At 41.1% G+C, this 14,660-nt stretch overlaps 1 protein-coding gene across 3 annotated transcripts in view; it reads left to right on the top strand.

The window, feature by feature from the left end:
• Positions 1 to 397: 397 nt before the first annotated feature.
• srgap1a (SLIT-ROBO Rho GTPase activating protein 1a) overlaps positions 398 to 14,660 on the top strand; it is an 80,436-nt gene continuing 66,173 nt past the window's right edge. The window contains exon 1 of one of the 3 annotated variants that reach the window (XM_063897991.1): positions 398 to 1,079. In XM_063897991.1, the coding sequence (XP_063754061.1) occupies positions 1,016 to 1,079 (64 nt within the window). In that variant the 5' untranslated portion in view covers positions 398 to 1,015. The remainder of the gene's footprint in view (positions 1,080 to 14,660) is intronic. The other 2 variants (XM_063897974.1, XM_063897982.1) reach the window with 2 other exon arrangements.

Consider the following 14,660-nt stretch of genomic DNA (forward strand, 5'->3'; position numbering starts at 1 on the left):
TAAATACTTGCATACTGTATTACCTTCAATATTTACTTTAGCTTACTTTTATATGAAGGAATGGCTGTAGCTCGTAAACAGAGTATGTTTTACTAGTATATTAATCAAGTATATTATTAAGTATTAACTAGTATATATAATCAAGTTATTACCAGGTACATTTTTACTGTGTGCATTTAGTGAAAATGCATGGGTAATCGTTAAAATATAAAAACACGTGTGTTGTATTATTAAAAGTGAGAAGTAGGAAAGCAATTGACGTTCACATTGCATTGCCATTCGTTACACTAAATCTAATTTTCTGCTGACTAATCTGGACAAATAAGAAACCACCTTTAGCTCTGGGAGCAGGGCTGTTAGTCCGCCGGTGTCCACTAGCTGTGTGAGTGTGCAGGTCCCTCCCTTCTGTCCCTGCCTGGCTCCAGCTGCGGAGTGCTGCAGTCGGCCTGTCTTGTCTGCCTCTGAGCCTGCTGGGAGCTTGGGGGAGAAACCGTCGAGGGAGAGCGAGCAAGGGGGGAAGTGTGTGTGTGGGTGCCAAAACTGGAAACCATTACCAAAAAGCACACACGCACGGTTCAGACCGACTTTAAAGCACTCCGGACGGATTGTTGGCACTACTTTACCAAGAGCTGTAAAAAGCCGCCACGGAGAAACTTGCGTGATTGTTTTTTCTTCTTCTGTGGTAGCAGCAGTGCTGTTGCTCCGCCGACTGCTCTGTTACTTGAGTGGATTCATTGGTTGGAACAGCATTGCGCATTGACGCCGTTGTATATCCACGGGGAAAAGGAACAATGAAGAACTAAGTGTATTCTTCTTGCTGCTTTAATTCGAGCTTTTTGCAAACTTAGATCCTTTCAAGGTGTAATTTTGTATTGCGCCTCTTTTTCTCCCACCCGCGTTCATTTTTCTCGACCTGTGTGGGATGCGTCGCCTGCTGTAGGATTCCGCTTGTTGACAAACAGTTCTTTTTCTGAAAATAAGTTTACAACAAGCATCGGACTGAAGAAGACAGAAAATGTCCTCACCGAGGTTTAAAAAGGATAAAGAAATCATCGCGGATTACGAGAGTCAAGTCAAAGGTAAGTGGGTGTTTGGCTGGGAAATGCTCGGAGACTCATTTTGGGAGCAGGCTAACATTAGTTCACCAATACCTGCATAGGAGTCCCAGCCTGTTTCATATAGGCTATGGTTACAGCTGGTGATGTGGTCTGTTACATTCTAAAAGTTCACAAAAATAAATCCCATTTCTGTTTTCTGCAAGGTAAACGATCACATGTCTGAAACAGAACAGGCAATCTTCACATAACTTAGTTTTCAGTACAAATCTTACAAGCGTAGTTCAACCTATTACTACCAGATATACCAGCATTGCAAGTGTGAACTTAATTAGCAAAATAAAAAGGTTGGCAATTGCTTCCAGGATTGGCTTTCAGTCCTTTTGTTTGGCAGTTTTGTATGTGAAAAACCAGTGAAAGTGCTCAGCAGAAGAAATCCTTATCTTCTACAGATATAACCTATCAAGTGATCTGTTATGTGCAGGTTGTATGTGCAATCAGGTTTCAATCTTTATCTTCTGTGATACATTTTACTACTACTTCTTGGTCTGGTGCATTTTATTATGATGACGTGTTTAACAACCTGTTACTATCAGAGTTGGTGTGAGGATCTGTACTGAACTGTTCCCACGACATCATAGCATGATTATGCATCCAAACACAGGAAGGGCACATGTTAGGGCCTGTCTTTAAAGATTGTTGCTCAGGGGGCACTGAAGAAGAGCTGGTTGTTTGGGCTTTGGTTACTCTTCTATGGACCCTATTTTCCATTGAAAGTCCTAAGCCCCACTCCTAGGCACAAAACTGCAATGTTTGGGTGATGGAACATGCCCTAGGGACCTATATCTTATCTCCTTTAAACCCCCCATGCAAGCAGAGCAGAGTTAGTTTATTCCAAGATAGCCCAGCACAGGAAAGAAGCAGTTGCTGCTCCAGGGTAACCATGGGGACATGGCCCCCAGCCAACAAGCTCTGTTCTTCAATGCTTGTTAGCATGCTGAAATACCACCTATTCATGTCCCCTTACACAGCCTTAAATCTCGAGGAAGGGGGAAGGTGAGCGGGGGTCGGGGTAGGAAAGAGAAGGAACCAGTTCTGCTTGAGGAATTACAAAATCGCATGTGGTTGAGCACAAGCTCTCATTTTCGAGGAATGTTCAGCACCCTTCCTTCCCCCTGTGTGGATGACTAATGGTTTCAGCCGATGATAGAGGATGATGCACAGTCATACAGGGATGCTGAAGAAGAAATTACCAGCCTCCCATTTACAGATCCCAGCGGGGTAATAACAACAACCTGATGCTTCTGAGAATAGCTGTTGCTAGACAGGACCACTGGAGACTCAGAAAAACCCTGTTGACGTGTATTGTTTTGTTTAAAGGTACAATTTAATTCTGAGGATAATTCACTGGGGCCTGTCATTCATTGTAAATATTATCACAGGTAGCTATTTGCATAATGTACTGTAACCATATCTGTTTGCATTGCAAATAGCTTGCGGGTATTCAATTAGGGGAGTTGGTTATTACCAATCATTCTATTAATTATTTTTGCTTTAAACATTTTTGTAGTTGTGTTTTCAGCTTCTTGAATAATTTAATTAAATATTTTTTTCAGTTTTTCTGTATTGTATAATAATAATTGGAATACCTTTGGGTTCAAAGGATCAAGACATTTTTACCCATCACATTGGACTGTGGAGAACTAGAGTAGACAAAGCAAATAATGGATGAATCAAGAAAATAATCTGATGATTAATCAGTTATGAATATTATTTTAGTTGCAGCCCTTATTCAAAACCTATTAACCTTTTTCTGTATTTAATCAAACTTAACTGAAATGAACCATTAAGAGACTTCACGTTAAATATTTTCACACGCAGCATATTCAGACATAGGCTACTGTATCATCTCTACACACTTTAGGCTTGTTGTCAAGCATAGTAATGAGAATCTTTAGTAGGTCAGATGACTCCTGCAGATGCAGACTCTGTTTATTTTGGGAAAATGGCAGCCAGGCGTGTTAGAATATGAAATGTTATCAGTGGAAGAAAATGCATTCAGACAACATTAAGTATCATGTGTTAGAGCAGCTCCTGATTTGCAGCTGCAAAGTGTTTTATGAGTTAAGAGTTTGCAGTGATAATGAGCCGGTTCACATCTGCAGTGTAGCTGCGATAGCCAGAGGCAGATTCTGGTGAGCAGACATTGATTACTCAAGAAGTAGAACAACAAGCAGCCGGAGCTCATGTTTGATCCTTTGGCTTGCATCTTCTCTGTCTCACAGTCGGAAAATTTGTTATTAATTCTCACAATATTTCATCAAATATCTGGCGGCCAATTTTTGGCTGTTCTTACATAACCTCTTTGATCTGTGGCCGTCTGCCATTAGCCAGTTATCCAGCAGTTGTGCAGATTTGAACCAACATTTTCTATTTTTTTGTTTAATCATTTGTTTGTGCATATATTTAACAAAGCCATGACGGCAAAAGTGTGCTGAGTGGCACTGATATTCAAGTCAGTAGATGTGAGGTATTAAATGTAGTTTACTATGGTGACTGTCTAAAAGCATCCCTACGATGACACTGCTCTTCTCTGGCTCTCCTTTCATCAGTGGACATTTACCTCCTTAAGTACATCCAAACTGCGTTTTTTCTCTCTCCCACAGATAAAGTTAAATGGATGTCAATTTGGCAGTTCGGGGAAATTATCCGTTTTATTGAAGGAGATCTCTAGCAGGGGGATTACATTTTTTCTGATTGCTTAAATCGGCATCTACATCAAGGCACAGCTTGTTTTGGAAAAACAAAAACATTAAGAAGATTGGGTTAAGACAGTGGAATTTGTTTGTGCTTTATGGCGCACATCGGTTGCAGTCAATTTAAAACATTTATAGCCGGCTAACGGAAGGTGGGTATGTTGGCATTCTCTGTGGGCCCCTGTTTCTGTGGACTGGTGGATCAGGGCATAGCAGCGCTGCTGTGTTTTCTCTTGGGCAAAGTGTTGTTGGATGTCAGGGGTGTGGCTTGCTGTTTGTGGCCTGGGGGTCGTGGCTCTGAGGCAGGAAACCTTGAGCCTCTGTCAGGGGTCCACTCCTGGTTCATCATAAAGGTGGCCCCCTTTGACCTGCCTCCACTGCTGTTTGAAATCAGAGCCCTGCCCCTCTGCATACTCAAACAGAGTGGTCTGTTTGTGTTTGTATGCAGGGGAATTACAGGCAGGAAGCTGCGCTGAGGTGGTATGGTTTCAAGTTATCTTTCAAATTAGTAGGATTTGTCTTGTGGTTAAAGGTCATTAGTTTATTTACATTTGGAATAGCGGAAGTTCATTTCCAATTGCGTGGCAAGGGATGAGCATGTATGTGTTGATCACTCTCCATTACATGATCCAGATGTCACACATATGTGACATCTGGATCATACCGAGCTGTAATTTTGCTATAAATGGGCCTTTCATGGTTTTTTTTTGGTGAAATAAATACAGCATGTCTCCAGACTTCAGCTTGTAATGATGTGGAGAATGTGGTGAGCTGAAGCTGCCTTCTTATAATTTAGAAAGGTTCCTCTTGATTTAAAAGACTACTTGGAATGCTACAGAGTACTTAAGCAAATAGTGTCTTCAGGGTAATAAATACAAACAGACAGCTGCAGAGTGTTTTCACAGGAAACGTGTCCATGGTGCTTGTTTTTTGTCTTCACAGCAACACTACACTCACTAACACTACAATACAACAAAATAGATGGCAAGATATTCTTTGTGTAAGTATAGCTGTACTCCAAAGGTTCCTCGCTTTTTTTCCATTTTTGTTACTTACATCAATATTTTAATAGTACAAGTCAATTTTCAATATGAACAGATACACTTTGAGTTTAGAATCATTCTGAAACGTCAGCTGTCAGACTTTGGTGTAGCTATTTCACCATTAGTAAATAATGTCAATTGTGGGATTTGCAGTGCGAGCCGACGTTAAGGCAGCTGTTGCCATAACCTGACCTTTGGTGTGGCAGTCACATTTTGTCCCATTAACACCAAGATGCAGCCATGTGAGGACGTTCCTCTGCATGTCATCCTAAAGTTTCTTTTGGAAAGTACAATTTCTGAATGGTAACGTGAGAGCAAGTGCTATTAAAGTGTTGCATGTGATATTGGACCCTAAATACAATAACAGGAGGCTTTTATCCATCTTAACCTTCCTCCACTTTCGTACAGTCTCCATTACTTATTCTAAATTGCATCAATATGCTATTTCATGTTGCTGATGCTGCCTTTATTTGCACTGAAACAAATGATTTTACACTTCGTGGTAGTTGCAGCTAATACTCCACAGTGGATACTGGTGGATCTGTGCATCTTAACAGCTTCTCAAAGCTGTTGATGGAGGTTAGAGGTTGACACACTAACGGAATCCCAACGTCCTCACTTCTCCACAACATCACACATCCATCCACACACTTACCATCTGTTTTTACTACCCTTCCTTCTGTAACTGTGTGTGTAGTGTGTTTTACACCCAGCGGTATGGCATGGGGTGTGGCATTGGTGTGTGTTTTGTGTGTGGGCGTGCATTTGCATGGGTGGGTGAATTGGTTATTGACAGCACCATCTGTGGCCACTCAGCCTTTTTGCAGTTTTAATAAACTCTGCTGAGCACACACAAGGCTTCACTTTCCCTGCTGTGCTTTTCATTGTTGCCATACTGCAGCCCCCCCCCCCCCCCCCCCCCCCCCCCCCCGGCCGACCCCTCACCTCCCTCCTAAAACACAACCCCGATCCATGCCCCTGCACCCCTAAACCAAACAAAAAGGCTGCAATTCAAGTGGCACTGTTGCAGTTAAAGACAAAGCAAAAAATATGGTGTTAAGAGTGGTGCATGAATGAGTCCTAAAACCCGGAACTGAGTTAGCATTTTACAACTTACTGTTCCCTCATCGCAAAGTCAACATGTGTTGAACAAGTTGTTGGTTAAATGGCTGAAATAAGATCTGTGGTTATTAGGGTTGCAAAATTCTGGGAATTTTCAAAGATGGAAACTTTCCATGGGAATTTATGGGAATAAATAGGAATAAACTGGGAATTTTCAAAATTGAAGGTTGGCTCTTCATAGGGAACTTAAATACAGTTGGGGAAAGTATATTTTAGCATAATCTTGACTAAAACAAATAGATGCCAATCAAGTATATCTATGCCATTCCTCATCACATGCACATAGCACACTGCTTACTGCATGGCTATTGAGACCACACCCCCTACAGGCACTGTGCATTCCTCTATCACATGCACATATGATCATTGATTTCTAGAAGACTGGAACACACTTTTGAGCCCAAAGCACAAGAGTATTGAAGCCACACATTTGAACCTGTGGACTACACAAAGTGAAGTATGGTTTGATGATATTATGGGGTAATATATTTATTTAATGTTTAAATTGCAAATATCACATACAGATGCATTCATCTAGTAGATAGCTAGCTGATAATTTAGATGCTAAATAAGCCATAGCTTGCAGCACTTCATTTACCATCTATGAGGCACTCTTATAAAGATGCTACCTACCTCAAATGTGATGCTGTTTTTATCTGCCTCCTGCAAGATGTTTTGAAGATCATTCCAGTTGTTTAGCTAGCCTAACTATTTATATATCTGTTCATGCCATTGCATCAATTCCCAGTTAGTTCCCATAAATTCCCATAACTCCCATTATTCCCATGGAAAGTTTCCAATATGGAATATTTCCAAAATTCCCCAGCTTAACTTCCTATGGAAATTTACCGGAAACTTACCGGAAATTTACCGGAAATGTTCCGCCCCTTTGCAACCCTAGTGGTTATCAAAAGCTTATGAGATTCTTACCTCTTTTTTTCAACATAATCTGCAAGTAAAATCCTGCTCGGGAGTGTGTAATAAAAACAGCGGTTTCTAAACAAGTGACTGAGATGACTAAACGTCATCATGACCGAATGAGTCTGCCCTTAGTCAAGTCAAAGTCAACTTTATTGTCAATCTTTCGACTTGTGTGTACATACAGAGAGATTGAAATATTGTTTCCCTTAGTTTAGTCAAGGTTATATGAAGCCATGTAGACTGTCATGAAGTTTTTTTATAGACTAACATCAGCTTCCAACTTCTGGCGATTGCATTTACGCTCTTAAAATCAAGTAAATATATGAATATTATCTTGCTGAAAGTGTATTTATCATGAGTGTGTGGTTACTTATTTTTTGCTATATTCGAAAATCCATTGATGAAAATAGTTTTTGATTTTTGTTATGGAGAAGTGGCAATGCCAACTTTCGCCAATAAAAATGCGTCATCCCAGCTCCACTGTATTGTCTGCAGTTGTAAATCACACAGTTAATTCAAATTCTTCCCAGAAGGGATCATATCAAACAGCATGAGACAGTTTTACCTGTCATTGAAGCATACAGAGACTGAGAATCATTCTCTTTTTGAGTTGCTGCATACACCCTATTCAGCTTCTATTCCTCCTCCCTGTTGGTGGTGCTGGGGCATAAAAACGACTCCCTATGTGTAAATGTAGTGCCTGTTAATGAGCTGGATTTGATGCAGTGTGTTGCTGTACTGCATTAGCTAATACGACGTACAGGGTTTTTAATGGAATTGGACTGTGCTCAGAGAAAGTAAAACTGATGAATTAAAACTGAGGGGGAAATTAAAGGGAAGGTTGAATGGGGGATTTGTGGAGATTTTTTGGCAACTTTCTGAACAACGTTAATTCCTTTGAACCACTGCTGTGGCCCAGCAGATGGACAGACAGAAAGGCAGACACACACAGTTTGACCATCAGGCCATGCTGCTGTCTGCCACCCAGTAGGGCTGGATTAAGGGAAGGAGATTGGGGGAGGGGAAAGGACGATATGAGGTCAGTGAAGGAATAAGTGAAGACGGAGGTCATAAGCTCCAACTTGGTTGACTTGTTTTAATCTGCGTCTGAGTGTGTTAGGCCCATTCATCTGCCGCATGTAAGCCGTTTATGTGTTTAGCGGTGGGGAAAGCTTTTTAAGATGGGTGCAAACATGCTGTAAGTGAAGTCTCCTGCTGGTAGTTATTTCCTGTGTTCACTTAAACATTGGGACATCTGCCACCTTGGCTCCCCTAGGGCCATTTACGAAACACATTATTAGTAATCAATGAGACTGATAACCGATATCTAGGAGATGTCCTGCTTGCATTAATTTCAAAATGTAGTTAGTGCAACTAGATTAACCACTGGCTTTCATGAGCACATCAGTCCTGAATTACTAGTGGCATGTGTACAGCATAATTTCAGTTCAAAACCCGGATACAGCTTTGGAGATTTGAAACGAAAACATCGGCATAGCAGCATTTCTAGCACTGGTGGAACAATTTAGCCAATGTGTTGGAAAATAGCCAAATAACAAGTCCACAAGTTTTAATAAACCTACTTCCTGTTTGGCCCTAGAATACCACATAATCCTCCAGATATTATAGCTGCGCGGTTGAGTTTTCTTGTAAACAAATAAGTTATGTTTATATTAACTGCTCCACACCAACCAGCTCCATCACACTACCAACCTTCAACAACTCCTACTGGAAACTTCAATCTCACTGCACCACCATTTATAGAGACTGTGGCTGCTAGGTAATGACTTTAAAACATGTAAAAATCTTATTTAAACTAATTGTTTTACCTGCAGTAGCCATGAAAGTAAACTAACTTGTAATAAACATCAGTTTTCTTCAAAAAATGGTGCCACATTTAGAACATTTCCCCTTTTTGATTCACATTTCTGTGACTACAAGGTTCTGCAAAATATTTTGAATTCATCTGAGCAATGAGACAAACAATCCCAAACTCAAGGATTATGTCTTACCTAAAAACTAATGTACTGTACAGTCTCAACTTAAGTGCTGTATTTATCTTATCTTACCCCATGCCGTCACTTGTTCCTTTTATATTTTTTTATATTCAACTGCTTTCAGCTGTCATGCTTGCCAGTTTTGCAAAAAAAAATCCAATTGAAAACAATCCTGTGATGACAGCATTGTCTGCAATCATAAAATGGCTAGTCATATCTCCTGCTCATTCCCACTATATACCTAACTTTGTATAAAGTAAAGACGTAAATGCTGTGTATAATATTTTTCCATTTTCTCATAAAAAAAAAATGCTCCCAAAATGTCCAATCCCAATCAATGTTACTCACTGCATAAATAGTAAGGTAAACAACCCAACTTCTTTTACAACCCTTGTATTTACTGGGGCTTTATCTCCCCTTAAGCTGTCTTCTAAGGCGGATCATACCCACAGGCAAAATATAACCACCAATAAGCTTATTTTTTTACGTGAAAATTGCTAGCATTTCTTGCAAAATGCATCTTTTTTACGTAATGTCTCTCATTTCTGACCAAATAATCAACAACAAAGCAAAATCCTTAAAGAGTCTGGTCTGATAGATAAGAGGCATACAATGGGATTTACATACATTGTAAAGTTTTACACATTGACCCCCCAGAACAATAGGTCCCTCCGCCTTCTGTCGTAAACTTTCTTTCCCATCCACCAATAAACATTGACTAACAGAAGTTTAATTTACTGATCACGCCACTCCTTCTAGTCCCCTCCCCCCTTTTCCTTTCTTCTACTTTAACCTCTTGACCCAATGGAAGCAGACTTAGAGCTGGCTGCCCTCATAATCCATAGCTAGAGACCACCCCTCGAGGCATGGCTGCCATGTTGGGCTGCTGGCCTGAGGAGAAGGGGGAAATAGTAATATAAAGGAGTGGTCAATGAAATGTCAACTGAAGGTTTCACCCCATTTGTGTGTCTGTCAGCCTGATTGATTATAGCTTCAAGCTAACCCTGTATTCTATTTAAGAATGTAATGCAGTCTAGCTGAGGACATCCCAAGATGACTTCACTGTTTCATGTGGTAGCTTCTCGCTCTGTCTCTGGTTCGCTCAGCCTGTTTTTAGTACTGCTGAGAGAATTTGCAAAGACTTTCCCATGGTCTCAGCTCTTTGCCTACTGCCTTGCAAAAAAGAGTTGTGGGTTGCAGCAGGAGGAGACCAAAGCTGAGTGCGGAGCCATAGCTGGTGTCTGAGGTCCTGTGAGCTGTGGTCAGTTCTCTCCGCTCCCTCCCCAGAGATGGAAACTGGAGCCATAGCTGCAGTTCCAAGCAGAGGATATGTGGCATACTTTAAAATAAAACAGAGCAATTTACAGATAAAGATCTGTCAGCCATCTTCCTCCACTGCTCAATGTGTCCCACTGCCAGTGGTCACACATGGAGAACCTCTCACCCCTCTCTGGCTGCTTTATGTCCCAACTTATTTGCTCAGTTTATAAGCTTGAAAGAGTTTCTCTGTGGTTAACAGCTCAAATGTAAAATAAACTTAATGTGAGTGAAGATGTACGCCGATTCATAGTTCTTTTTTAATCTTTTGACTCATTTATGAATGCTTTTTTCTTCCCGGTATCTCTCCAAGCTGCAATGCAATGTTGGTCAGCTGTTTCTATAAATATCACAATTATCTTATTGTCATGAGACCTCGTGTCATGCGGTTATTATGCAATAGATGAAAGGGCTTTCTTTGTATCTTCTGCTAAAGTCAGATGAAAGGAATGACTCCAACTGAGTCCTCAACTATATCCAGAACACTGTCGCATTAACACACAGCAGACGAATTCATTTTTGTAGCCGATAAATAAAATGCTACTGACATGCAACTTCACTGGTATTTAGTTTGTGTCTGTCCTGCCTTTTGTCTCAGTCCTCTCACTGACCCCCTGCTGGCAGCATTTTGTCCAGGACAACTTGACCCTCTGGTCATTAAAGCTCTAACCTTTGGTCCTTGACCTGAATCCTCGGACCAAATCTCTGCCAACGTCGTTCAATTAGACGAGTGTTCCTGCCGTGCTGACGCCATGGATCGTGAACGTCCGTTGTCCGATCAGACAACATATTCATGACTTTTCAAAAAGGGTTTCAGAAACATATGTATGTTTTGATAATAAAGTGGCCAACATGATTAATATATCTATTTTTTTGACCAAATTGTCCCAGGTAGTATGGAGCCTCGGAAAAATAACTGTGGAACTCACCAGGCCGTGGAGACAATCACAGAAGACAAAAAGAAAAACACAGAATCTTCTTTTGTGAAAAAGAAAAGATTAGTCACAATTAGTCACCCAATGTTGTTTGGATGGATTCAATGAAAGGATGCTAAATGATGTCCTTGTGATGGAACAATCAGCAAAGCATATCAATGACAACATGACTTTTTTTAAAGTCAGTGTCACTATAACTCAGTCCCCCGTTGTAGTTTTGACAGCAATGGCACCCAAAACTAATTTGTATTCCTGGTTACTCCGCTAAAAAATTGGAACATCTTTCTGAGTTTCTAATAGTTCCAAAGGTCTCCATTAGTGTTTTAGCACAACAAAGTAATTTAAGGCTTCTAACATATTTCCATGAACTTATTGTTTTATTATCTTATTATAGTTTTATTGAGGAAATCCTGTTAAGGAATTTGCCTGGCACTCCAAGTAGCGGCATCTCAGTTTTTGGGAACTCTTTTGTGGTGTAATTTCTTTTTAAAAGGATTTCAGGTTACAAGACGTCCCTGCCAACTCCTGACGGACCATTCTGTTGTAGTTCAATAGGAGTGACTTGGGCTGCAAACTTGCATTTAAAGTCAAACTGGTCTGCAAATAGAGCGAGCACTGTCCTGGTCTGCCCCTTTTCTCATAACGCTAAGTAGAGCAAAGCTAATCTGACACGAATGGTCATGAGGAAGAAAGTATGCAGGACACTATTTTTTTTATCTCCTCCTTAATTATAGATTGTGATCTGCACTTGGAGCAGGATGACAGCAATTGCTAAAACACTTTAGGATGGGAATAGAATGGTTCTGAACAATTCAACAATGTCTGCACAGCTTGTGTATCTGTGTGTGAGAATACAATTACAATTGTCAGCTGGCCAGCGTGGACACAACTCTGGGGGCATGCCTCGTATATCTTACTTTTTAATCAGGCAGTGTGGAGGAAGCTACCGTCCCCCCTGGGGTCCTGTGATTTGTCCTCTTTAATGGTGTGTCACAGGGGTGTGATGCATGGCAACCTGGCTGGGCTGGTGGCACATGCGAGAGGGGACTCTAGTTTCTCTCTCTCACACAGACTCCTGAAAGTATGGCCTCTATCTCCCGCCTCTGTGGGGGACAGAAAAGAGAAAGCCCCAGTCTTGCTCGCTATAGTGTAGGGAAACAATGAGCAGTGAAAGCTGATCTGTCTGTTCTTTTCTTCTTCACGCTCTTTGTCCCCTGTTCTCGCACTCAGAGCCGCTGCCCTCAGGTTGGTCACATTTTTAGGCTCAGATCTCGACTCGCGGTGATCCAAAAGCATCGGGCGGATCAGTGTGGTGTGGCCCCCTGTAGGCAAAGCTGGCATTGGATTACACCTGCCTAGTCTTGTAACGTTTGCTTTCACACAGGGGTGATGACAAAAGTTAATAATTCGATATTAGTACACACATTTTTTCAGTGGAAGACATGTCATCTCAGTGCCGAGAACCAGTATGAGAGCCTACTCTCAGAGTCAACCACTGGTGCTAAAAAAGTGGGAGAACATTGGCAGTTAAAGCCTCCCTGAGCGTAGGTCCGCAGACATAACAGCACCCAACTCTCTGTAACTTCCTCCATATTGGCTTCCACTATAATTATCTGGGAATGAGGTCTTTGTGAAGCCTCCTCATTCTTTCTGTGCATGTGTGTGTGTGTGTGTTGGGGCTTGTCATGTTAGCCTCTCTTGGCCTCTGGTGTCCGACAAGAAAGGGGGCTGTGAGGGGGGGGTGGGTCATTGTGGACTTCCTCATTCTCAACAGCTTGGCTTTCACTGAAGATGAATTGTGAGAAATCAATCCCTGCTGGCTGTGACCGGGACTGTGACAAGGGACCTGATTGGGCTGTGGTGAGGCGCTCGTTCTGTAATCTGAGTCAGGAGAAAGATCAGGATGTGATTTGATCTTTGTTCAGCAATGCTAGGCACAGAAAACCAGACCAATGGATAGTCTAACCACACACAGTGTTCCAATAATGGTCAGTAAATTGGGGTGAATGTGAATATTCTGTGATTTACTCAGGCCACGAAAACAGAAAGCAGTTTTAGGAACAACCACAACATGGAACAAAAGAACAGTTGTGAATGTCAGTCAAATGTAGGTAAGATTGAGAGTTTCTCTTCAGAAAATGTGCTCTCATGCTAGTAGAATTAAAAGTTCCAGCTCTCAATCTGGCATAAGCATATTTTCTGCCTGTTTCTGCTCCTACTCCATTTTTCAGGTGTGGATCTCTGTAGTTGGTCTTAAAGTTTGAGAAGGTAGAGCCAATATTTATCCAGGCCTTAGTATAAAATGCCACACTCGACCTGCACTGCAGTGAACTGTCTCATTATTATGCCCTTGCAATGCGGCTTCTGTATTACAGAAGTTGTTGCATCAGGCTGAGGGCAAAAAAACTCCCAGGACAGATTTAAACTCCCTCTTGTTTCTAAAGTTTTACTCAGATCTGTCAGCTTGGTTAGGTGCAGCTCAAGAAACACAGGGGTCTACTTAATATTTTGTTCATTTCTGGGAACATTTAAAACTTACATGATAATAAAATGATAATGATGGTAGGCTTTAGATGGTCCCTCTTTCTTTACCTCTGATGCTGCATTCACAGCCATTAAACAGCCATTAAAAATGCATGTGTGCATATTTGGTTGAAACTCTAAAGTGTACCATGTCAGCATATAATTATATCTCTTTGATTTTAGATTATGCTTTTGCTTTGAAGTTTGGCTCTTGGCAAAAATGTTTCAGGCTTTCGCTTGTGGCTGCAGGAAAAGACCCTCCAAATATGTCTTTTTTCAGTTTTCCCAGTTTTGATTTACTGTCACTATCATCATGGTTATTACAGTACTTTTAAGCAACATATCTTTTAATTTACTTGTGAATTAGTGTTATGTATCCATTGTCCATAATATCATTATTCAGATCAGTTCACCCGATTGAGCTTACTAGGGGAGTCCATTCCTCTTGTGTAAGTGAAATAATTCCTAAACCCCCAGATCTAAGGCAAAACCCCCCATCACTATCCTCCACCTGCCCTTAATTCTTTACCCTCAATCTTCAATCCCAGCTTTAGCTCACCCATCCATGCACCTCATTACTCTAACCCCCAACCTCAACCGTTGTGCCCTCAATCCCCAGCCTGAGACCAGACGCACTGAAAGCCAAAGTCATACTGATGCTTTTCCTCTAACACTCAAACCTATCCAAAGTGTCAACAGACCTAACACAGTATAGAGGCTATTCATATGTCTCTTTTAGTATGTGGTCAGATCTAGGTTAGTTTGGATGGAGCAGCTGGTCAGACCGTGACACTTTTAGAGGTGTTCTTAAATCTAAAAATGTTTTGTATAGGATATATGAAGGCAGAAGTTGGTTGCCCACCAATTTGAAATGAACAGGTACACATATTTAAGGATCTAGTTCCACTAAAGTCATATATTACTGGATATCTAACTTTGTATCATTGTAACCGTATACTTTTATGAATAATTAAGGTTCTCTTAAACGATT

The sequence above is a fragment of the Eleginops maclovinus genome, chromosome 2, assembly GCF_036324505.1.
Source record: "Eleginops maclovinus isolate JMC-PN-2008 ecotype Puerto Natales chromosome 2, JC_Emac_rtc_rv5, whole genome shotgun sequence".
NCBI lineage: Eukaryota > Metazoa > Chordata > Actinopteri > Perciformes > Eleginopidae > Eleginops > Eleginops maclovinus.